General features: G+C 52.1%; 1 protein-coding gene across 3 annotated transcripts; it reads left to right on the top strand.

Annotated features, from left to right (window-relative positions):
* Window positions 1-6,803: 6,803 nt before the first annotated feature.
* SLC16A1 (solute carrier family 16 member 1) lies at window positions 6,804-22,323 on the top strand. 3 transcript variants are annotated; one of them, XM_058855616.1, is made up of 5 exons: window positions 6,804-6,929; window positions 15,315-15,572; window positions 18,916-19,059; window positions 19,535-20,398; window positions 20,809-22,323. In XM_058855616.1, the coding sequence occupies exons 2-5, from the start codon at window positions 15,356-15,358 to the stop codon at window positions 21,084-21,086; spliced, it is 1,503 nt and encodes a 500-aa protein (XP_058711599.1). In that variant the 5' UTR covers window positions 6,804-6,929; window positions 15,315-15,355; the 3' UTR covers window positions 21,087-22,323. The 3 variants fall into 3 exon arrangements, with proteins under 3 accessions (XP_058711599.1, XP_058711600.1, XP_058711601.1); XM_058855617.1 differs by lacking the exon at window positions 6,804-6,929 and adding an exon at window positions 12,947-13,811; XM_058855618.1 differs by lacking the exon at window positions 6,804-6,929 and having other exon boundaries at window positions 14,177-15,572.
* The last annotated feature ends 397 nt before the right edge of the window (window positions 22,324-22,720 follow it).

The following is a 22,720-nucleotide window of genomic DNA, read 5'->3' on the forward strand; positions in this document are numbered from 1 at the left end:
TGGTGGATGTGGCAGTGAAGCAGCAGCTTCCCAAGGATAAGCCACCTGCATCCTGACCCAAGCTTCACTGCTTACAGGGCATGAAATCCCATCTCTGCAGTAGCAAAAGGCAAAGTTCCCAAAACCTGTTCTGGGGCAAGGGCCACCTCCAATTGTCAGCGTACCTTGGTGGTGCTGGACTTAGGCCTGTGTTTCTGCAGGGAGAGCACCTGACCCACTTCAGAAAGAGCCATCTCCAAGCGAGCCAGCCACGGGCACTGCTCCTTGCTCCCATTTGTCCAGGGTCAGAAACGATGGTGGGTTGGGCCCTGGGAGGGGGAGCAGAGCCTGCAGGGTGTCCTCTGTGCTCAGAACTCAGCAGCAAGCCTGTGTCAGGGCATGCAACAGCAGTGAGCTCCTCTCCGGGGATCTATCCTCCAAACAAACACGGTCAAACAAAGACAGGGGGACAGAGGCTTTTCTGACATTGCCAGTCCAGGCTCTTTAGGAACAGAACAAGAGGGGTCTTGGAACAAGCTGCACAAATATGTATTTACACATGCACACAATAGGTTGTGTGCTCACAATGTGGGATGGGTGCACACCATGGCAGTCCTGCCACTGGACCCTGACAGCAAGGGGAAGATGGAAACAGCGACACACTCAGCCACAAAGAAACTGCCAGTGTTGGCTCACCTGTCTCCCCTGCTCGCCTCCATGCAGCCTGATGGGCTGGGGCTGGGCATTTGAAGAGAGGCAGCTGCACCAGCTGAGGCATTGCTGGCAGTGTGGTGCAGGTACCACCTTTCTCTCTCTTTTCATTACTGATGGCCTTTGGGGGGCTGTTTTGGGGGAATGTTCAGGTATTGATCCAGCCCAGAGAGGGAGGATGGGGCTAAATGGTCTCATGCTGCTGTCATCCATGGGGGAAAGAGTTCAGGGCACCTGGGTAGGGATGCCAGGGGACAGACAGACTACTGTTCCCTCTGACTCCCCTTGGCCCCACAAATGGGGTCATGTTCACTGCACAGGCACAAATGTGACTCCAGAGGTGGTCCTCCTCAGAAACCCAATCTGAAACATCAGGAGCTCACCTGAGGACTCTGCATTCCCCTTACTGGTGCAGGAGAATGGGAGCATGTCCCTGCCTTCCTCACTGCAGCTTCTGCTTTTATTCCCTGACAGTCTTCTAGATACAGAGCAGCCCAGACTCTGCCGCATGGGGATCTGCAACGGTGCTGGCTTGGCAGAGGGAGAGGGCTCAGTGTCTTCTCCAAGGATGGAGAGGTGCTCAGCCCCAAGAAGCGGTGCACGTGGCCCAGGGGTGACCCTCATGGCCCACTCCACAAATGTCTTCCTTCCGAAGTGCTTGTCACCCTGGCCATCCCAGTGCAGATGCACTGACAGTCAGGGCTCCCAGGTAGAGTGGCAGAAGCAGGCTCCGTGCTGTCCATCAGCTTGGGTGCTCAAGCTAGGAAATCCCTGTCATCTGGTACTTGCCAGGCTCCAGTTTAAAAATGCCTATGGAAAATAATCCTCTAGGCTCATCAAGGCCAAAGCAATTCTGAGCAGATTTTTGGACAAACACTGGGGCTTGTGTTTTTGTCTGTTCTCAGCACGCACTTGTCGCAGCACTCACTGCCTCCCCAGGGACTTGTGAGGTCCGGATGTCCCAATGGCCATCCCAGCTGTGTTGTGGCCTGGGAGGGGAGTGTCAGGCCAGGCAACCACAGCATGCTGTGCTGTGGGGCAGGAGTGTACAACCCTGTTTAGAAGCAGGAGTTGTCTGAGAGCAACTGAGGCCATAGCATGTGTGGGAGTGAGGTGTTTCATGCCCAGGCCTGTGGCACTTGCCCTGGCCAGTGCTCACCCTCTGTTTCAGCCTCCTCCTTCTCCACAACCAGTGCCATTCTGTTCTGTGCATCTCTGGATTCCACTCATTCATGTTCCAAAGCACCAAGTGGGCCTCTCCAGTGATAGTCCCCAAGCTGGGAGCGCTGAGACTGGCAGTCACCAGAAGAAGCAGGAATAGATGCTCCAGTGCTGTGGGCAGGCCTGTGTGACTGGGTGGTGGGACCAGCAGGGCCAGGGACTGAGAGACATCTTCACAGATGCCAGGGTCAGCTGGTCAAACGTCTTGGCTGTCAGGCTGCCTACAGTCCTTCCCCTTCCTCTTCAGACCTACGAGAGTGCCCCAAGCTCCCCTGAGATTATACAAGACCAAAAACGTCAAGTACTACAGAGAGAAGCCTGGCTTTGTGCAATATCCCAAGAAAATAGCTGCTATAGATGCTACAAAGGAGAAACAGAACTGGAGCACCACCTGGAGCTCCAGCTCATCCCCATGGTGATACTACCCTGAGCTCACTGAAGGCAGCATCCTTCCAGAAGCAGCCCAGTCAACAAACCCACCAGCAGTGGAAACTGATCCTAAAGATACATTGTGTGGAGAGGGAGAGGTGCTGAATCCTGTTTGGAGATCAACAGACATAGCTAGGAATGCCACCAACCTTTTGACAGCCAGGCAGGCAGACAAGGCAGGCTGAAACCAGGAGGAAACAGCCTCTCTGGGCAGAGATACAATGGAGAATGAAATGCAGGTGAACTAGTGTTATTGACATATTATTTGGTGCAGGATACAGTTAAATTATTTGCCGAGCCCCCACCTTTTCCTCCCCACCCCAAGAACAGGAATAGAGTAATTAAAACAGCATGTTCTGGGACAGTGGAGATCCCATGGGAGAGCTGGAAATGGAAAGAAGTACACCCACCACCGTGGCCTGTCCCAGTACCCTTCCCTCTTGCCTCAGGGGTCCCCAGGTCTGCCAGAAAGCTGTTGGATAAAGATGAGCCCAGTGTCTGGTGTATGTAGCAGAACAGGATCTTGTGCTGGTCAGACTGGTTTGGGTGACCCCAGATTGAAGACAGCAAGTGTTGCTGGGATGCAGTTGGGTGTTCATCCAGCAGCATCACCTCTGTGTCTCCTCTGTGGTGATACTCCATTCCAGTGGGCTGTCACTCCTTGGGGTCATATTCACCCATCAAGCCCCTCGTCCCAGAGGAAACACCAGCCCCCTCCCCTGCCTGCATGGAGGCATTGGCAGCACCGACTATAGACCCTAAAGGATGAGTTACCTGCTTGAGTGAGGACTGGTGCTGCCAAGACATGCTTGTCAGGCAGCCGGCACTTGGGAAACAAGGAAGGAGAATGTGGAAAGGACAAGTCACTACACTGGGGACATATGGGGCAGCAATCAGGGAAGGACATCAGCCCACACACTCCTTGAAGACAGAACAGAGAGTGAGTCTTCACAGAGCATTGAATTAGTACTGGAAAAAGGACATTGAACAGCCTCACCTTCCTCTGGTCCAGGAACGGAAGGGCAGGAGGAACAGAGATACTATTTCTTGTGCCAGATAAGTTCCTTGGAAAAAGGTGATGTGCTTGTACAGGCTGCATCATGAGGGGCCCATTGAACCGAACCAGGGAGCTCTTACCCAAGAGCATGAGGAAGAGGCACAGTGCAAGGGATAAGGGAAGACTACAGCAATGGGGACATCTCAGCTATTGCCATGTGGTCTCCATGTGGTCAAGGATCCCTTATTCCTAGACAAGCTCTCCAAGGAGAGGATGCTTCTCCTGGAATCAAAGAGCAGGAGTGGCAGCTTCCAGGATGCAGCTGGAGCCAGCACAGACTTCTCTTTCTTAAGCAGGATGCAGCAAAAACAGGTCAAGGCAAATGCAGCAGGCAAAGCTCTCTACAGGGCACAGTTACCCTCTTCCCATCTGGAACAGCAGGACCTGACTTGCTGCTACTTGCTTCTGACTGCCACTACCCCACACCATCCTCCTCACTCCCTTTCCCCTGGAGCTCACAGGGAGGTGGCAGTCTGTTTTGGTCAGAAACAGAGTAGTAAGAGAAAGTAGTTCTCAGAGTAGTTCTTGAGAAGGACTACAGGAGATTATCCTCTTTCTGCTGGCCTCACATCATCTCATGATCCAAATCACTGTCTGTCTCACCACTCACTGGTCACACAGTGCCCCAACAGCTGATTTTGGTAAGGAATTATCTCCATTGCCACTAGGAAACAAGTATTGGGCTCTTCATACTGGCAAATGCAGGTCTCTCTGACATGGCCACAAGTGTCAGGATCCAAGGGGGATCTTTGGGGATACACAACCTTGTTGAATGCTGGTCTGCATCGCTGGGGGACGTGTGTGAGCCTGACACAGGCGGCAACAGAGCAGCAATGGGAACCAGACAGTTAAAAAGTGTTGGCCTAAATGACCATAAAAATGAACACAACCACAGAGGTCTTCCATGGTGTCAGTAGCCATTTTGAACATCTTAGGAGGCCCTTTCTATGGCAGATTATTTTTTAAACAATGACAGAGGCCATTACACCAATACAGCCCTGAACAGTGTCGTACCTATATTATCCATGGAGGAGAACTTGCACATTCTATGAGGACAGTGATCTGATGCTTTCTCTTCTGCTTCTATTCTCACGGGGTAAACTCAGAGCCTGGAAGCTTAGTTGAAGTGAAATGTCAATCCAAAAGTTCAGAAAACTCTTTTCCAAAGCCTAGTCAGGAAACCAGGATGGATATCACAATAGAACAGACTTTCCCAAGAGATTTCCAATAATTCCTGGATTTGGAATCATGTTGTTGCTTCTCTTATCAAGCAGGACATGCGTATTCATGACAGATGAGGACTAGACTTCTACATCTGCTAGAGACATTAATTCCAAGAGAAATCAGAAATCAGATTATGTTTTGAGATTACTAGAGGTCCTTAGTGTTTACAGTGGAACACAGAAAACCTGAATTTGTACTGCTCTGCTGAGGCCTTTCTCTCATTCTGGAAATGAAATGGTTTGGCTGTCCCGGATGTTGAACTTGATTAGTGTCCGCCACAAATGCAGTCAGAAGCAGGACTGCAAGGCTGCTTAGTGTTGCTTTTCAAGGACAGCTTTGTTGCCCAATATCCTGAAACCATATCCTGTTTTCCTCACAAGAAAAAAATTCCTAATAGGATTAATATTAAATCCGTCTTTTAAAGGAGACAAAAATGCAGCAGCACAGAGCAGGAAGGACACCTTCCTATTTTCAGTATGATGGAGAAGCAGCAGAAGCAGCAGGAACAGGAACAGCAGAGATGTGCTGCAGCTTCTCACCTGCCCTTCCAGCCCATCACTGCTCCGGCAGCTCCCTGCTCACTTGAGCTCCACCATCCCCAGCCTCTTGTTTTGCACTTTACTCTAAAACCCACACACTGGGGCATTGCACATCAGTGCCAGATGAATTACATACTCTGGCTTCATTCGTCCCAGCAGCACTGGGTCTTCTCAAAGGAAACTGGAAGACCATGTCTCACCTGGGATCCACCACAGCACTTCCCACTGCTCATCTCCAGCAGAGCAATACGCTTGAGCCTAGGTAGGATCTTAACAGCAGAGCCAAGTGGCACTTTGAGTTTGATCCAAAATTGCCCCTTTGAATTGTTATTTATCTTGTCTAAGCAAAACAGAGTGCTGGCCTCTACCTGCTCAGTCACACAGGAACAGACGGATCAAGAGATCCTCCCACCCACTCACTCTTTGGGGTATGGTGTCTCACCTCAGAAGTGGGTGAAAGAGTTGGTTGTAGTCCCTGGCCTTTTACTGAGTGCACCTGGTCCATTCAGTGCCTCAACATGCTCAGAGTAAACCCGTGACCATGCTTGCTGTGATGGAGGAGCAGTGGTTCTTTTGATATGGAAGTGCTAGCACCTCCCCACAGCTGCTCCGACACCATCTGTGGAGCGTCACTGTTTATTCCCTTTTTTCCCTTGAGTCACAGTTGAACTACACCACTCTTCTTTTGGCTGTAAAACAAATTAGAGCATTAGACATGCAACCCAGAAGTCAAATAGCATCATTAGGCTTTGGGAGATGATAGCCAGAGAAAAACATTCCCAGGTAACAGTGCTTTTGTGCAGGACTTGGGACATATGAGGAGTGAAGAACATGGGATGCACGGCTGCCGCAGGCAGAGATAAGGAACTCTGCTTGGGATGGGAACATGCTACCAGCAAGGGCCTCTCTCACACACCAAAGTGTTTGGCACACAAAGCTCGGGACTGTTTTATCCTGCAGAACCAAACCGTGAGTGAAATGGTGAGGGCATCCAGCTCCTTCACATCCCTGGGCACAAAGGCCCACCACAGATGTCCCCCCTGGCAGTGTATCCTTACCCTCATGTGAGCACAACTGCCAGAGTGGGCTGGCAACGCTAAGAAATGTTGTGGTGAACACAAAAGCACAATCGTCAGGCAATAGATTTTAATTTCAATGGATTTTTAAGGGCTGATGGGTTTTAATACAGACACTGTTCAGCATTCTGCACCTGAAGGGGTCCAGGACCACCAGGGGCAGGGCCAGGTACGCCAGGAATGGGGCCAGGACTCCCGGGAGCGGGGCCAGGATCCCCAAGAGCAGGACCAGGAACCGCACGAGTGGGGTCAGGACTCTCGGGAGCGTGTCCAGGACCCCCGGGAGGAATGAGGGCCCGGCAGTGAGGGGCAAGGGGACCCCCTGCTCCTGCCCAGCGAGTGGAATTCCTGAGCAGAGTCACTCCGTGGGACAAGTTCAGGGAAGTCCCGCGCTGCCGCTCCGCCGGCCAGTGTCATCCCGCCCGGCCTCCTGGCACACGCGGCCCCAAACCCCGTTCCGCCGCCAGCGGGGGCCCGTAGGGGCCGGGGCGGTACGTGCCGTGGCGCACGGCCCAGCCCGGCCCAGCCCGGCCCCGCCGCGCTCCCGGGGTCGGGGGGGCCCGGCGAGCGCACGTGGCGCGCGGGGGGCGGTGCTCGGCCGCGCACGCCCCGCTCCCGCCCCCCGCGCCCCTCCGCCCTTATAGCGGCGGGGGCGGGGGCGGCCGCACTTGGCGGCGGCGGCGGCACCCGCAGGTAGGGCGCGGGCGGCCGCGTGGCGGGCGGCCGAGGGAGCGGGGAGGGGGCGCCTCGGGGTCAGGCCCCCGGCTCTGGGAGCCGCACGAACTCTGGCGGCTCCGCGCTACCCGGGGCCTCTGCTGCCGGCCCGGCTTAGAAGTCCTGGAGCCGGTGATGGTCCTGGGCCGTTCTTGGAGCGGGGGGCCGCCCCCGTGGCCGGTCGCGCGGCCGGTCGGTTCCACACCGGCGTTTCTGGCTGTGTTGGAACCGCCGCTTCGGTCTCCCCCGCCCCCGAACTGTGGGGGGAGCCATGTTTTGTTCCCGCTCCGGTATGGCCGCGTGGTGAGGATTCCTCAGTACCCTGCCCTGACCGCCCTCGTCCCTCTCACCGGCATTAGCGCCCTGAGGTCGGGGTTTCCCCGGCTTCCTTCTCCCGGCGAACGGTGCGGGGGCATGGTGGTGGCCTGGGGGGGCCCGGGTGGCCCAGTTGCCTCCAGGTGTGGGTGCTCTGTCCCGGGGAGCTCCTGCCGGGCCCCTCAGGCCGCTGCCCCGGCGTATTTGTGGGGCCGCGCGGGGGAATCTCCGCACCATTTGAGGGCGCTTGATAAGCGCTGGGGCGCAGGGAAGAGGTAATTACTTTATGTTTGGCTCTTGATAAAGGCAGGGAGGGCCTGGAAGCAGCGTGGGAACCGTGTCGTGGCAGTGGGTCTGCGGTATTGGGGTGCACGGGGGTATCCCCCGTCCCCATGTGGAGCACTCCTGCGGCCTTCAGCACCTGGGGGAGCACTACGTGGGGATTCCGTTCGCACCGGCCTTCAGGTGATTACTCTTGGCATGTGCTCAGAGCTGGACCTCGGGCATTCGAGGCTGCTCAGGTGGGTGAGTCACCCAAGTCCTTCAGCACCGTAATCCCCTGCTGGCTGTGCAGAATGGACTGCGGAACCGTGCTCCGGCTCCAGGAGAGGTGCCTTTAGCTTTTGTTTCTGCCTTGTTCAGGGAGGAGGTGGTAGTAAGGTCTTGATGGCCCTGTACGGGTTTGGGTCGTGCGTCCACTCTCAGGTATGTGAATCACTCAGCCAGCAAAGCGTTTCGGTGATCAGCAGGAAAAAGCTGAGGCTGCTGGAGTTCACTGGTGGCCGGTGGTACCTTACACTCGCTGGGCAGCAAGGGGCTGTCAGAACGCTACTAGGAGCCAGCACCTACCAGCTCTGGTCCTGGGGTCTGCTCTGGTTGAAGCCTGGGGGCCTGTGGCAGGTGTTTGCTGGCCCCAGGGTGAGATGCTCGGGAACCTCAGCGGGCCTGGGATCCAGGTGTGCTGCTGGAATGCTTCACCCGGTTTGGGTGTTGCAGGTCGGGTAGAAGTCCTGAACAGACTGTCTTTGCAGCTGAAAGGTGGACGAATGCATCATGAAAGTGAACAACGCTGGAGGGCTTGAGTGTGGACAGGCAGATCAGAGGGGAATTATGAATTGTACCTTAGGCAAGTGAGGTGGGATTCTTGTCCTGAAACAGTAAATGCCCTGAGTGCTCGAACCCTGCCCTTTAAGGGTGGACCTTTTGCACAATGGTTATTCGTGTTCTCCAGCTTTAAGCCTCTTCTGAGGAAAAAGGTGGGTTTTCTTAGTTGCATCACAAGGAAGCAGGTATAATAAGGGTTTTGTGCCTTTCTGTGAGCCTTAAGTCTTTTTGTGGTGCACAGGCATCCCATTTTCATGCTAAGTGAGGTAATTTAGTGCTGTTGGATTCTCCCTGGGTGTCTTTGCACTGAGGATTCTTTGGCTGTGTCTGGAAGGAAAGGAACAATGCTGAGAAATGGGCCAGGGCAGGGAACAGCTGGGGTGTGCTGGGTGTAAAGAAACTCCCCAAGCTCCTGATGGTGCCTTTGTTGGGAAGGAACTTTCTTGGTCTTAGATGAACCGCTGGGGTGAGGACCTCCTAATTACAAAAAGTTCTGTTAGAGTATGGCAGATCACCCTGCCCCAAAGTCGTGGGGGTGCCTGTGGCTGTCCTAGTCCCTTGGGAAGGCGTGAAACATTGTTCCCTTCCAGGAGGTGTTACCTGGAAAAGGTGTGAATGGTCGCATGTACTTTTTCTTGGCTTCTATTTGACACAGTTGGCCTGATTTGTCTGGCAGCTAAAGAGGAAAATACCCAGTGACTTTCATGCTGTCATTTTATATCTCCTTTATGAGCAGTTGAAAAGCTGCACGTAGGCTTGGGAGGTGCATCTCATTAAGCTCTGTAGGTCAAATCTACTGTTGCACTTTTATGGCTTTTCCTATTTCCTCCTCTGGAATCAGCCTATAACAGACACTTAAGAAAGTGGGAGCCTCTCACCACTGGTATCGATATGACTCACTGTGTCCTTAGAGCCGCTGCAGTGTAGTTCTGTAGCCAAGGAAAATCCACGTGTGTCTGTAGTTAATTACTGAAACCGCAATCACCAGAGTGCTACTGGGCCCTTGGTGTGACCTCCTTTCCTGCCTCCATCCCAGTGCTGCCTTGGTCCTGGTTTGAGGGCTGGGTCCTCGGTGTGAGTGTCCCACTTCCATCCATGTACTCCTGGGTCCTTGGTGTGACCTCCTCTCCCACCTCCACCCTTGTGCTTTTGGGTCCTTGGTGTGCATGTCCCACCTCTGTCCTGGTGCTTACTCGAAGCTAGCAATAATGTGGCAGTGGCTGGGATCAAAATTCAGACTCCTGCACTTAGGGAAGACACAACCAGTTCTGTTTGATGGTGGCTGCTGTGACTTTTTGTGATTTTGCAGCCCCCTGCTTTGCTAAGACACCCGGAGCTGTCTCTGGCTGGCATTGTGGGTCTCTAATGAAAGAATGCCAATGCTATTCCATACTACATTTTTCTCATTCTGAGGATTTCCGGGCAGGCACATGGTGTCCTGGGAGCGTTCCTGAGCACTGCTGGTGCAGGGAGGATCAACTCTGTGTCCTGGCAGAGCATGACTTGTGCTCAGGGTGCGACTGGGGAACCCTGTACAGGGGCTTGAGCACCCCCTGTCCCCTCCTGAGACAGGGGCTTGGCTGGCAGCTGGTGCTATGAGAATCCCTTTCCCTAGGGATGGGGGTGCAGTTAAAGAGGGGACTCTAGGTGTGCTGTGCTGTGGGCTAAAGCTGATGTGAGCCCAGACTACATGCAAGAGCTGCTTGCTTCAAGTAATATTCTTGTAACTGATCTGCAAACCCCTCTGGCTGCAGGGTTTTGGGCTTGAGGGCTCTAGAAGAGCCATGACCACAGCCAGGCTCTAGTGTAGAAATAAGCCAGGCTTTCTCCCTTGGGCCTGTTGGTAGCTTGCTTAAGCCTGATTTCATGCTTTCTCACACCAGTAAGATGCTTGGTCCTTACTGAGCATTGTTGATGCTAACAGCCAGGCACAGCAGCCCCAGATGGGAGCTTCTCTGGTGGTCACAAATAGCTGCTCATCTCTCTGGTTGGTTTGTTTCCTCCAAAACTGCCAACAAACTATCCCAACATTTCATTTTGCAGGGCAGCTTGCAGCCTTTCATGCCCTGTGCCATGCTGGGCGTGTTTTGGAGGCTAAGGGGCTGTGTCCACCAGAGAGACCAATTGGGAGTGTCCAGGACAAGTTTGTGGCTGTGCCTGGTGGGGTGAGCAGGATGATCTGTGCCCCTGCAGGCTGAGGCTCGTGCTGCCAGTGGGGGAGCTGGAGAAGGGCAGCTGCCAATGCTGTGCCCCATGGCGTCTGTCTGTCTGCACGCTGGTGTTGGCTCACCGGGCCGACAGACTGGGGCATGTCTGGGAGTGTGTTGGCCATCCCTGGTGGGAAGAGGCACTGAGTGGGCTGGGCTGCTTCTGGCCAAAACCTTGAGCTTGCCCATGCGGGCTGCTGGCCTTGAGTGAGCCCTGCCTGTGCTGCTGACCTTGGCTCACCCCGGCAGCAAAGGCTGGAGCTGAGCAGGGCCTCAATTGACTATTGTCCTGGTGCAGAGCCCTTGGAAGTGCTGGAGAGTCACGTAGGCCATGTGCTGCCAGGTTAAACCCCGGCTGTGGGTGCCTGCTGGAATTAGAGATCTGTGCATAATGCTCTAAACCTGCTTAAAACTGGTGAAAGTGGTGTCTCAACTCCTGACAATCTCTTTCATCTTACTTCAGGCCAAAAAAAGTCCAAATTTGAAGCTGTAGAATGTTACTGGCTGTGAACAGCTGGTGGTTGCCAAGCCCCTTCATTTCCCCAGCAAAAGATCTCAGTTTAATTTCAGGGATCAGAAGGGATGTTGGGGGCCTGCCAGCTCCCCATGTTGAGCAAATGTCCCATGGATGTTTATGGCCCTGTGCTGAGCACTGGAAGCGCCTCTTGTGATGAGCTGGGTTTGGGAGGTTGTGCTGGGAGGGGTGGATGTGGCTAATCTTTTGGCTAATTCTTTGGGCTGGGCTGATGGGGAACAAGCTTCTGGAGAAGAGCATCCCCCTTTCTGCTGGGGGCTTGAGGGAAGAGCTCCTTTGGGAGGTGTGATCTGTGCTTCTAGCAAGGGACATCTTTGTGCCTATCCTGCCTGGCCTAGGTGTTTCAGTGTTGGCATTCCCAGGCCAAAGGCTTGGTCCTGCTGACAAAGGCACAAGGGGCCCAAATGGCCATTGGATAGCCTGGACATCTTTTTTGTTGTGGAGATCCTGCTTGGGACAATGCTATGTCCATCTCAGAAGCTGGATGCACAGGAAGAGCAAGAAGCAAAGACAGCAGGGCTGGAATGACCCATGGTGGATTTCACACCTGCTATGATACATGCCCAATGTAGGGAAGCCTTGGGCTGGAGGGATGTGTGAGTAGAGGCAAAGGTGTGTTGTGCCTGGGCAAGGCCTCTGCTTGGATGGGAGAATGTCCCTCTTCCTTTGACCCCAAAAAGGAGGACTGAGAGCCACTTTAATAAAAACTTTGCCCCAGAAATACTTTGGGGCATTTGCAGCACTTTATAAATGTGAGCTTCTGTCTTTCTGTGCTGGAGTCCTGCCAATCTGAGCTTTCAAAACTGCAGCAATTTACTGCATTATGTAACTAAAAGTCTTGAAATCATACTGTTCCAGGCCCCTTTGGAGAAAGGATAACTGCTTGTGGGTGAGACCTGGGAGATATCAGGGCTTTAGTCTCCTGGGGGGATCTGTTTTGAGGTGATACCATCTTCATTACCTCAATTCCTGCTCTCACTATAGCTGTGCAGAGGAGTGTGGCTGTAGGCTACCCATTCCTGCAGATTAGTCAGGACTTTTATAGGGAGCAGTTGTGATACTCAGTCATTACTTGGTCTCATCAGTCTTAATTACTGTAAATATGGTTATTCTATTTTCTAATAGGGCAAACTGTAGCTGGCTGCCTGGCAGCTGTGAATTTGATTTCTAATCACATCTCTACATGTTGCAGCTCTTCCAAAACAGCTGAAAATGTCATAATGATGTGTTCTGGTTTTTGTTTTTGTGTTTTTTGTTTTTTTTTTTTTAATTTCTTTTTCTGCAAAAGGGATGTAATCTTTCCAGTTGGGCTGGCTGCATTACATGTGCTTTATTTTTTTTTCCTCACTTGTTTGAAAGTACTCCTGTGTGGGAGCAAAGAGTAAATTGTAAAGAAGCCTAATGCAATTGAAGGATGAGCTTTTCTAAAACTTAATGAGGATTTTCAGTGACTCAGGGAAAAGTGTTGTGGCATGCAGAACTCCTTGTGTAAACTCTGGCGTCAGACTTTGGGAATCTTTGGTCTCAAAACCTTGTTCAGCTCAAGATTTTTCATTGTGCCTCAGCAATGCAAGAGAGATCATGTCTAACCTGCCAGAAGCCTTTTATTTTACAGAGAGATGCCACCTCAGCACCCGCAGGAGGAGGAATGCTGCTTGTAGGGGAAGAAAAAATAAATGAACCAAACCACAGTCATTTTGGAGCAGTTCAACTCCTTGGGAGCAGTGGAAGAATTAAACCAATGTATATGTCTCAGGAACAAAAGGGGAAAATCCCCATCGTAACCCCCTCAGCCTTTGCCTCGGATGACTTTTATTGCCTGTAATTTTAATTAGTGCTTACAAGTAGATTATATTCCTTTCTAGGATCTTTTATAGCCAGCACCTGGTAGTTTCAGCTTTCAAAAATGTTTTGGATAAATCGGTGTGATTGGATGATGCTCTAGGATTCACTGAAGGCTGTGAAAGCTCAGTGTGACTCAAAGCAAGAGGTGGCAGAAACTCCAGTGTGCAGCTTGTTTGGGGAGAGCATGTTCAACAATTCCTAGTGCTCATGGTGGGTGGGTGGGTGGGCTTCTCTGTGTTCCAAAACCAAGACTGCATTGGGAGCCTTTCTGGAGCTTGGCAGTTTCCTCGGTGGCTGCTTGTCCCAGGTGGGTGCCCACAGGTGTGTGTTGGCCTGGGGATCTGCCTGCAGCCTGACACCACAGATACGGGCTCATCCTGGTGAGTCCCAGAGAGGAAATTGGAAGAAATGGGCTCTGGCTCCTGGGCATAGTTCAGCTGCGGACGTGCCAGGGGCAGCGTCTTGTCAATGATTCCTTTGTTGGAGCGGTGGGTGGCTTGGAGCTGCTCGTGATGGTCATGTGTTGCACTGGCCAGGATGCAGGAAAATACCCTGCCAGAGAAAAATCATTGTCTGGGTCGCACTAAACCAGTCTTAGCAGCTTGCAGAAACCGACCTCCTGTGCTTTTCTTCCTCTGGCCCCATGTGGGTCTGGGGCATCACCTGGTAGGCATCACTGTGGCCAGGTGTCAGGTGGCTCTGGCTAACTTGGTGCTGTATCAGATAACTGCTGCCAGTACTTCCAGTGCCAGGTAGGAAGGAGCAGGATCTCCCCATGACTCTGGATCACCAGCTGTGCTTCGACCAGGACACCGGGATCCCAGCCGTGGATATGCACCAAGTGACATGGAGTGGGTGAGAAGGCAGGAGCCCTTAGTCCTGTAGTGTGTGCTATAGGGGTGTGCCAAATAGGTGCTGGCATGTCAGCAGCCATGGATGAGATGGTAATCGCTGTGAGCTGGGGCGGATACAGGCTATAAATAGGAGGCTGCACCTCTCTGAGCCAGCGCCACACTGCTTTGAAGTTGTCACTCTGCCTGGTATGGCCTCAGGAGCTCTGGAAAAGTCTCTCCTGCTCAAAGGTGGCTTTTTCCTTAAGTGCAAATCTGAGCAGCAAAGAGCTGCTGAATGAGGAGGTGGGTTCTAGTGAAGGAGCCTAATGTTGCCCCTTGGCTGGTGGCACTTAATAGGGTGGGTGGGGTGGGGATATCTCTGTGTGGCTGAGGAGCGCCGCAGTCCATCAGAAAATGCCTTCTGAAATCCCTGGGGATGCACAGGGGTTCTGGGGCTGGTAGTGATTTCTGTTGCTTTGCATGATGTAACCCTTGTTTGTGAGCAGCTGCCCTTCTTACGGTTCCTTGCTGTGATGCCTTGTGCTGCTCTCGGCTGCCTGGACCAGCCTTCATTTGGAGTAACAGCAGCTCTGGAGTGTGATCTAGTTCTGCTGCAGCGTGGGCCCATGCATGAGCAGCCTGACCCTGATGGCCTCTGGATTGCTCCCAATCAGCCTCTCCAAGGGGATTCCACACTTCAGCAAGCCTGAATGACATTTTCCTGTTTATTTTGTTTTCTAGTCACTTCTGGTTTTGAGCTTTTTAGGTGAATTGTTTTTATACTTGGGTGCTTTGTGAAACCTGCCATAGCCTTTTTGATCAAGAAGGAGGGTTTGGATGCATTTGGGTCAGGAGGTGCCCTGCAGGGTCAAACAGCAGGGGAACCAAGCTCTGCTGGGACTGTGTGCATCCACCTCCCCCTTCCCTGGTGGCATATGGGACCTTTCCTTAGTCACTGCTCAGGCTAAGTTTAGCCACAGACTCTGACCTTTAGGAATGGTGGGTGTGCTGTGACACCCAACTGCCCTTTTTCAGCAGAAATAGGGGTGTCCTGTTCGGCTCATGCATGGGGACTTACTTCCCCTAAGTGTCTGGATTTAATAACCATGCATGTATGTATGCAGCTCCTGTTCTAGGTGGCCTGGGGCTTCCTGGGATTTTGCAGTGCTGGGGTGGCACTCCTGGAGATGCTATGGGAGCTCTGCCCATGCAGATGAGCCCTGGCTGCTGTCACAGACGCTCCCTGCCCTTTCCAGCTTAGGTCAGGATGTCATGCCTTAAATTTGTCGCTTACAAACATGTGCTGACTGGGGCTCTTAAAGGCCAGCTGCAATCTGAGCGTGTGCTTTGGAGTGACCCACTGTGCTGGTGATCCTGGAGTGCTCTCACCTTAAGAATCAGCTTTTCTTATGGTGGTGGGGGCACTGGTGCAGTGCCAACCTTGCAAACAGAGTTTGAGCTGTGCAGTTGTATGCCAGGAGCAGGAATTCTGCTTTCTGCTGAGGAAACGCTTTGTCCTTTGCAGATCTGTGATCCCCAACCGAGTCATCGCCGACTTGATTCAAGATGCCACCGGCCATTGGAGGCCCCGTAGGATACACTCCTCCTGAAGGAGGATGGGGATGGGCTGTGGTCATCGGAGCCTTCATCTCCATTGGCTTTTCCTATGCCTTCCCCAAATCTATCACAGTGTTCTTCAAAGAGATTGAGGTCATCTTCAATGCGTCCAGCAGCAAAGTCTCCTGGATCTCCTCCATCATGCTGGCTGTTATGTATGCAGGAGGTAAGTGGGCTGGAGGCTGGTACATGTGCTGCATCACAGCACAAGATGCTGCTTTCCTGCTGGGGCTGGTGATTCCCACCTGGTTGCAGTGACAACCACCAAACTTCTGCTATAACTTTGAGTTCTTTCCTTATGTGAGAGCAAAACCTCCCTTAATGGGTTTTCTTAAAGGAGGTTGCTCAAAAAGTTACATTTAATGCCCAGAATGCAAGAACCAGGTTAATCTGTCCTCCTCCGCAAAGCTGTAAAATCTTTCCGGGGAATTACGACTTGTGTAATTCTGCCTTTGTCCTTGTTACAGTAGGCTACAGATGCTGTGTCTGCTCCCAGCATCTTCCTGAAGGCTGGGGAGCTGCTGTGCCACATGTGGCAGCCTTGCTTTCAGGGACACTTCCTTTCAGATAAGACATTGATTTTTTTATTTATTTTTTTTTTTAAATTCAGGGAATAGTGGGTGTATCTAGGGATCTGTCCCCAGTTTCTTGTCAGCTCAGTTGTGCTTGGAATGCACTGAAGCCTCGTGCCACATGTTAATGCTAGCTGGTGCCAAGAGGCAGCTTCTGCTGTTTGAGGATGGCAGCATGCACTGGAAGTACAAAGATGTGAGCAGAATAAGGCAAATCCACCTAAACTAAAACAGCTCCCCTCCCTCCCCTGTCCTTCAGAAGCTGCCTTTTGAAGGCTTTTAATTCCCAAGCTGGGTACTTTATGCATGGTTTTATTGGGTGAGGAGCATGCAGAGTGTTCCTGGTCTCCAGACCCTGGGGTCTTGTATGTGCCTGCAAACACAGTGTTGTGCTGGGCTGAAAGAAACACTGTGAGCCTACTGTTGTGGCCACTTCAGAGGCAAATGAGAGCTTGTCCCTGCCACCAGTCCACAGCTGGCCTGTTGCCTGCAGCCTTGTTGGATTTGTGCATCCAAAGGAGCTGACGTCAGCTCCCGACTGAACACGAGGCTTTTCCTTTGGGGGAACAGGCTCTGCTTTGTCCTCGCTCAGCTAGCGAAGCGACGAGCACATTTCCCTGCTCCAATGTTGTAACAAGCTTGTAAACCGTGTAACTGCCTTAATGAGACCCAATCTAGGCCATTCCTCCTCTCCCAATAGCTCAGAGCTGGTTCTTCTGGGGGCACTGTCTGGAGCTGCCAGGGGTAAGAATTCCCTCCACAACTCCAGTACTGGAGGTTGTCCCCATGTCCCCCTCCCTCCCTGGCGATACTGTCTCTCCTGCTTTCACTGAACTGTTGCCATTAAATTCTAGCAGCTGCTGCCCATATGTGGGTGGCATGGATGCTGAAAGTACCCCAGATCTACCTGGATGTATTTTTTTTCCCCCAGAAGGTGGTCAGGTACTGAACAGGCTTCCCAGAGCAGTGGTTGCAGCTGCAAGGCTGCCAGAGCTTGAGGAGCATTTTGGACAATGCTCTCAGGCAGAAGGGATTGTTGGGGTTGTCCTGTGCAGAGCCAGGAGTTGGACTCCATCTCAGGATTTTCTATGACTCATCCCCCAGCTGCTGAAACACAGGAATCACTGCTGTCCCACTCATTTCTGCATGAAACCAGACCCTTTACAGAGTCTGAGTGGCACTGGAGCAGTCCCAGTGTGCATCCCATTTTCCCTGTCTCCTAGAACACCTGCTTGCTTGGAGGCTGAAAAAGTAGTTCATCCTCTGGAGGAACATTCTGGACTGATGGAACCTCACAGAGCTGGGGCAGCTCCTGTCCTGGGCAGGGCTAGGTGTGAGGAGGAAGCACATTTCCCTACAGCTGCTCTGTGCAGTGACCATCAGGATGCATGGATGGCATGGTGTCAAATGCCCCTTTTTCAGATCCATGTTGGGATTAGATTCCATTACTTACATGTTTTTGGCAGCTTGACCAATCAAGTTTGATCAGGTAATGTTTAGTCAAAAATGCTTCCTGTGGATGTAGAAAATAAGAGTGTGTGTGAATTATTTTCCTTTAAAAAAAGTGGGGGCGGTGTGGGGAATTGGCCCTAGAGTACCTGGCACTTCCCAGCTGTGTGGCTTCCTGCTGAGTGCCCCTTGGAACCTGTTGCTCCCAGGTGGACTTCCTGGAGGAAAGGCTGTGTCTGCCTTTAGACTCTGTTTAGGGGCATCACGTTTGCTGAGTTCAAGGTCCAGGTTTTGCAAAGTGCTGAGCACTCTATGGGACTCATGATATGGCAGCTCCCATGTGCTGCTGCCTCTCACAGGACCAGGGCCACGGCCCATTGCACTCGAGCCTCTGGTAGCAGAGAGCAGAATGTCATGGGGCTGGGGACAGCCTCTGCAGTGCCAAGGCTTCTGTAACCTGCTCCAGGCTCTGTTTAAACTGGGCAAAAAGGTCAAGTACCATCCGAGGACCCATGAATAACATGTTGACAACGTCCCTGTCTGTTAATGGCAAAGCAAGGTCTGTTAATATTCAATGGATGTTCATTCAGTGTATTTAAATACATTTTAGTGTCTGTAGAGCATGCTTGGCAGTCTCTAATCACTGTTTGCTTTGGGTTAAAGCTCCTGATAGTGAAGCACTTGAAAGGGCAATTGGGCCCTGTCTGCTTTAGGGGTAGCAGTGGAAACAGAAGCACCCCTTCTCCTGGGGCAGTGCTGCTTCTCCCCAAGCCCTAGGGAGCTTCACCTGCACCCAGAGAAGGTGTTTCCTCACAGCTTTGTCTGGTCTTGATCAGAAACCTCTGGCAGGTGATGTGCAGTTGCTTTGCAGCTGAGACCCCAGCTCATGGTGGGTGGGTTGCCATAAATAGGGTAGAGCCCACAGCACAGCATGAGACAGGTGACTTCAGCCTGTCCCAAAGCCCTGTGTCTGGGAGCAGCTGGTGGCCAAGCAGCTCCCATTTCAGCCCACAGCAGTCAACTTGCTCAAAGAAGTCAAAGCTTTCTGTGCTTCAACAGTTCTCTCTCTATGGTTGGTTTAGATTACATATTTAGGAAGAAGTTTTTCCCTGAGGATGATGAGGCCCTGGCACAGAGAACCCTAGAGAAGCTGTGTCTGTCCCATCCCTGGAAATGTTCAAGACTGGGTTGGATAGGGCTTGCAGCAGCCTGTTCTAGTGTAGTGTCCCTGCCCATGGCAGGGATTTGGAACAAGGTGATCTTTAAGGTCTCTTCCAACCCAACCCAAACCATTTTGTGATTCTCTTTATCTCCAGCTGCCTCTGAGCCTCCTGCCCTTTCCCCTTACCCCAGTTCCCTCACTGGGAGAAGCAACACTGTGAAAGCTGGAATCCTCTGGCAGTAAAGCTGCAGTGTGCTTGCCTGTGTGTGTTCGGTATCTCATGCTAAGGTAACTTCTCTCTGGATGCATCTCCTTTCTTTGCTCAGGTCCCATCAGCAGCATCCTGGTGAACAAGTATGGCAGCCGGCCCATCATGATCGCAGGCGGCTGCCTGTCCGGCTGTGGGCTGATCGCAGCCTCCTTCTGCAACACGGTGGAGGAGCTCTACTTCTGTGTTGGGGTCATAGGGGGTAAGCGATAGCTCTGCCCTAGTGGGGCAGTGAAAGGAGCAGCTTCAACCCAATAATTATTAGTTGATGTCTGAATTTGCATAAATTCTGTTTCCTGTCACTGCCTGGGTGCCTCTTCTTCAGCTGGCAGCAGGGGCTGACTCCCACTCATGCAGCTGTGAGGTGGGTGGGTCAGGTGTTGGAATGCACTGTATGGGCCACTGGTGGAATCACCATGCCTCAAAGCGTTCAAAAAGCATGTGGATGTCACACTTAGGGATGTGGGTTAATGGTGGACCTGGCAGTGCTGGGGCAGTGGTTGGACTCCATGATCTTAGAGTGCTTTTCCAACCTAAATGATTCCTTGATTCTAAGTTGGAAATGGAGCTGGGACCTCCCCCCCTCCCCAGAACTGACACCCTGCTTGTCCCACTAGCCCTTCTGCTAGTGCTGCTGGGGGTGTCCAAGCTCTGAGCCCCTTATCTCTCTCCTGCAGGTCTTGGACTTGCCTTCAACCTGAACCCTGCCTTAACCATGATTGGCAAGTACTTCTTCAAGAAGCGTCCACTGGCCAATGGGCTGGCGATGGCGGGCAGCCCTGTCTTCCTCTCTACCCTGGCACCCGTCAACCAGCTCTTCTTTGGCATATTTGGCTGGCGTGGCAGCTTCCTCATCCTGGGTGGCCTCCTCCTGAACTGCTGCGTGGCTGGATCCCTGATGCGGCCCATAGGTCCCAAGCCAGATCAGCTGAAGAAAGAGGCCAATAAGGAAGTGCAGCAGGAGGCTGGGAAGGCAGGCAAAAAGGATGATGGTGACACCAGCACGGACCTGATTGATGGAAAGGCCAAGAAAGAGAAGAGCTCGTTCTTCCAGACAATCAACAAATTCTTGGACCTGTCTCTGTTCACACACAGGGGCTTCTTGCTCTATCTGTCAGGCAACGTAATCATGTTCTTTGGGTTGTTCGCTCCCTTGGTCTTCCTCAGCAATTATGCAAAGAGCAAGAAGATTGCTAGTGACTCTGCAGCCTTTCTGCTCTCCATACTGGCCTTTGTGGACATGGTGGCCAGACCTTCCATGGGACTGGTGGCAAACACCAAGTGGGTCAGACCACGCATCCAGTATTTCTTTGCCGTCTCTATTATTTACAATGGGGTTTGCCACCTCTTGGTCCCCATGTCCACCACCTATGCTGGCTTCTGCATTTATGCTGGCTTCTTTGGCTTTGCCTTTGGCTGGCTGAGCTCGATCCTGTTTGAGACCCTGATGGACCTGGTGGGAGCTCAGCGGTTCTCCAGTGCTGTTGGTCTGGTGACCATCGTGGAGTGTTGCCCTGTGCTTCTGGGACCCCCTATGCTAGGTAGGGTGTGCTGTGCCTGGAGAACTCACTTGAGGACATGGTTTTAATGGGGTGGTGCTGGGTTGGTGATTGATTGACTTAATGATCTTCAAGGTCTTTCCCAATCTTAATGATTCTTTGACTCTGGCTGTCCTGCCTGGACTTGAGAGTGGTGGTGGGTTCCCTTGAGCCATGGGCAGCCCTTGGCACTGGGGCAGTGGTCAGGAGACCATCCCAGCATCCGAGGAATGGCCAAGGAAGTGGGATCTGAACCCCTGGCACAGGGTAACAGAGCAGGGAATAAAGGAATGTGGGACAGGTCCTTGCCTGAATGTGAGAGTGATGGGCTTGGGCTGCTCTTGGGAACATCTCCATGACCTGGAGCTGCTCTGGGGGCATCTTGCTAAACTGTCCCCTCTCTTGTCTCTTAGGGAAGCTCAATGACATGTATGGTGACTACAAGTACACGTACTGGGCCTGCGGGGTTGTCCTGATCATCGCTGGGATCTACCTCTTCATTGGGATGGGCATCAACTATCGCCTGGTGGCAAAGGAGCAGAAGGCAGAGGAGAAAGCAAAGAATGAAGGGAAGGAGGAAGAGACCAACATCGATGAGGCTGAGAAGCAGAAGGAGGCAAACAATGATGTGGCCCCCTCACCTCAGAAGAATGTGGAGGATGGTGTCAAAGAGGAGGAGAGCCGCATGTGAGGGACTGGTCTTAATCCCGGAGTGTCGGGGAAGCGCTGCTGCCCTGGTGCGGCGGCTGGGGCAGAGCTCTGCTGGCGCTGGGTGGCCGTGAGAAGTGTTTAAACCAGGTGTTCATTTTTAAACAGGCTCTGAATTGTCTTTCCATCTGTGTTAAACAAAGGTAACAGGACTACATATGCAGTATCCTCATGTGTCCAGGGGCAGGGGGCTTTTATAGTCTGGCTTTTTAACAGTAACATGAATGTACTAATATGTGCCTTACAGTCTCCATATCTAGCTGAATCTGAAGGAGCCTTAACTCTAAACTGTGCTTCAGCTCTGTATTCTGCTTGGGGGTGGGGGGATATGTGTGTGTTTTGGGGAGTTTTGTTGTTAAAAAGCCATAAAAGCAGGATACTGGATTTGTTGAAGCATGTTGGGCTTCAGGGCCGGCCCTGAATGAATACTGCTTCACACGCTTCTTACTGCAGGCCCTCTGCGGGGGAGATGTGGGCATGGGGCAAGGTGCTCCTCAACCCCCGTGCTCAGTGCCTCCTGGCTCTTTAGGTGGTCTTTAGGTATGTTTTGAAAACACTTTAGCTACTGTAGTTCTTTAAAATCCCTGTTTTTGTAGCTGTTCTCTCATGGGATATTCAGGTTGAAGAAAGATAGCTGCAGTTCTTGTTGGACAGCATCACCCACTCCAGGGCTGTGGCAGCCCTGCTTGCCCAAGCCTTCCTTGGGGAGTGTTGGGGTTCCCCCTGCATCCCCACTCTGCCTCGATAGTGCCTCTTCTCAGCCCAGTGCAGTGTGATGTGAAATGGGTTCAGGTTGTGGTGCTGGCATTCATGCTGCTGTCGGCTGTGCTGCCCCATCCTGCTCGTGGGGTGGATTTCCACCAGAGCATCCCTTCCAGCCAAGTGTTTTGGGTGCCTGACCTCGGGCAGAGTGGTGAGGTGGGTGGACATGGTACATCCCTGAGACTTTATCTGCTTTTGCTCTTTTATCTGTTAGAGAAACCTCTTTTACTTGCTTCTGTTCAACTGAGATCTTAAGGCAGTGGATGCTGAACCTCTCACATCTAGGACACGTAAGGGGGAGGAAAGAATTTGTATGTATTTATTTTTTATTTTTTAGTGTTGGAAAATATCTCACGTATGTGGAGCAGGTTAATGGCTCTCAAGTTCTAGTAAATGTTGATCAGAATTCATGTTAAGAGGCTGAGTTTTTTCAAATAAACTTGTTTTTTTACAATTTACCCATCAAATGTTGAACTTCTTTCTTAGAAGTGTGATTTCTATGTGCCAGATTACATAGATTTAGGGTCAATTTTGGGGAGAGGGTGAGTGGGGCTGTGGCAGGGCTTGGCTCTCCACTTGCTGCTCCCAGCATCCTGTGGAAGCTGGACACATACTGAGAGGGTGAGATGCCCCTTTGCAGCTGGAAGAGGAGGCTTTGGTTAGCAGTTGGGGTGGCTACAGCATAGTGTCCTCATGCACTCTGGTTTTGAAAACCTGTAAAAACCCTTGAGAACTCCCTTGATTGTGAGGGGGAGGGACATGCACTTAAAAATCTGAGTGATGCACAGATACTTTTGCTGTCTGTTTCCTTCCAAGCTGAATGGAACCACACCTGTGTGGGGCTAAAAGTAAATG

Source organism: Poecile atricapillus, chromosome 23, assembly GCF_030490865.1.
Source record: "Poecile atricapillus isolate bPoeAtr1 chromosome 23, bPoeAtr1.hap1, whole genome shotgun sequence".
Lineage (NCBI taxonomy): Eukaryota > Metazoa > Chordata > Aves > Passeriformes > Paridae > Poecile > Poecile atricapillus.

What these genes read in the sequence shown, in the direction of transcription:
- SLC16A1 (XM_058855616.1), top strand. Translation starts at nt 15,356, where the DNA reads ATGCCACCGGCCATTGGAGGCCCCGTAGGATACACTCCTCCTGAAGGA. An exon ending in GGCTGTTATGTATGCAGGAG is followed by an intron (nt 15,573 to 18,915) that starts GTAAGTGGGCTG and finishes TTCTTTGCTCAG; the next exon opens with GTCCCATCAGCAGCATCCTG. An exon ending in CTGTGTTGGGGTCATAGGGG is followed by an intron (nt 19,060 to 19,534) that starts GTAAGCGATAGC and finishes TCTCTCCTGCAG; the next exon opens with GTCTTGGACTTGCCTTCAAC.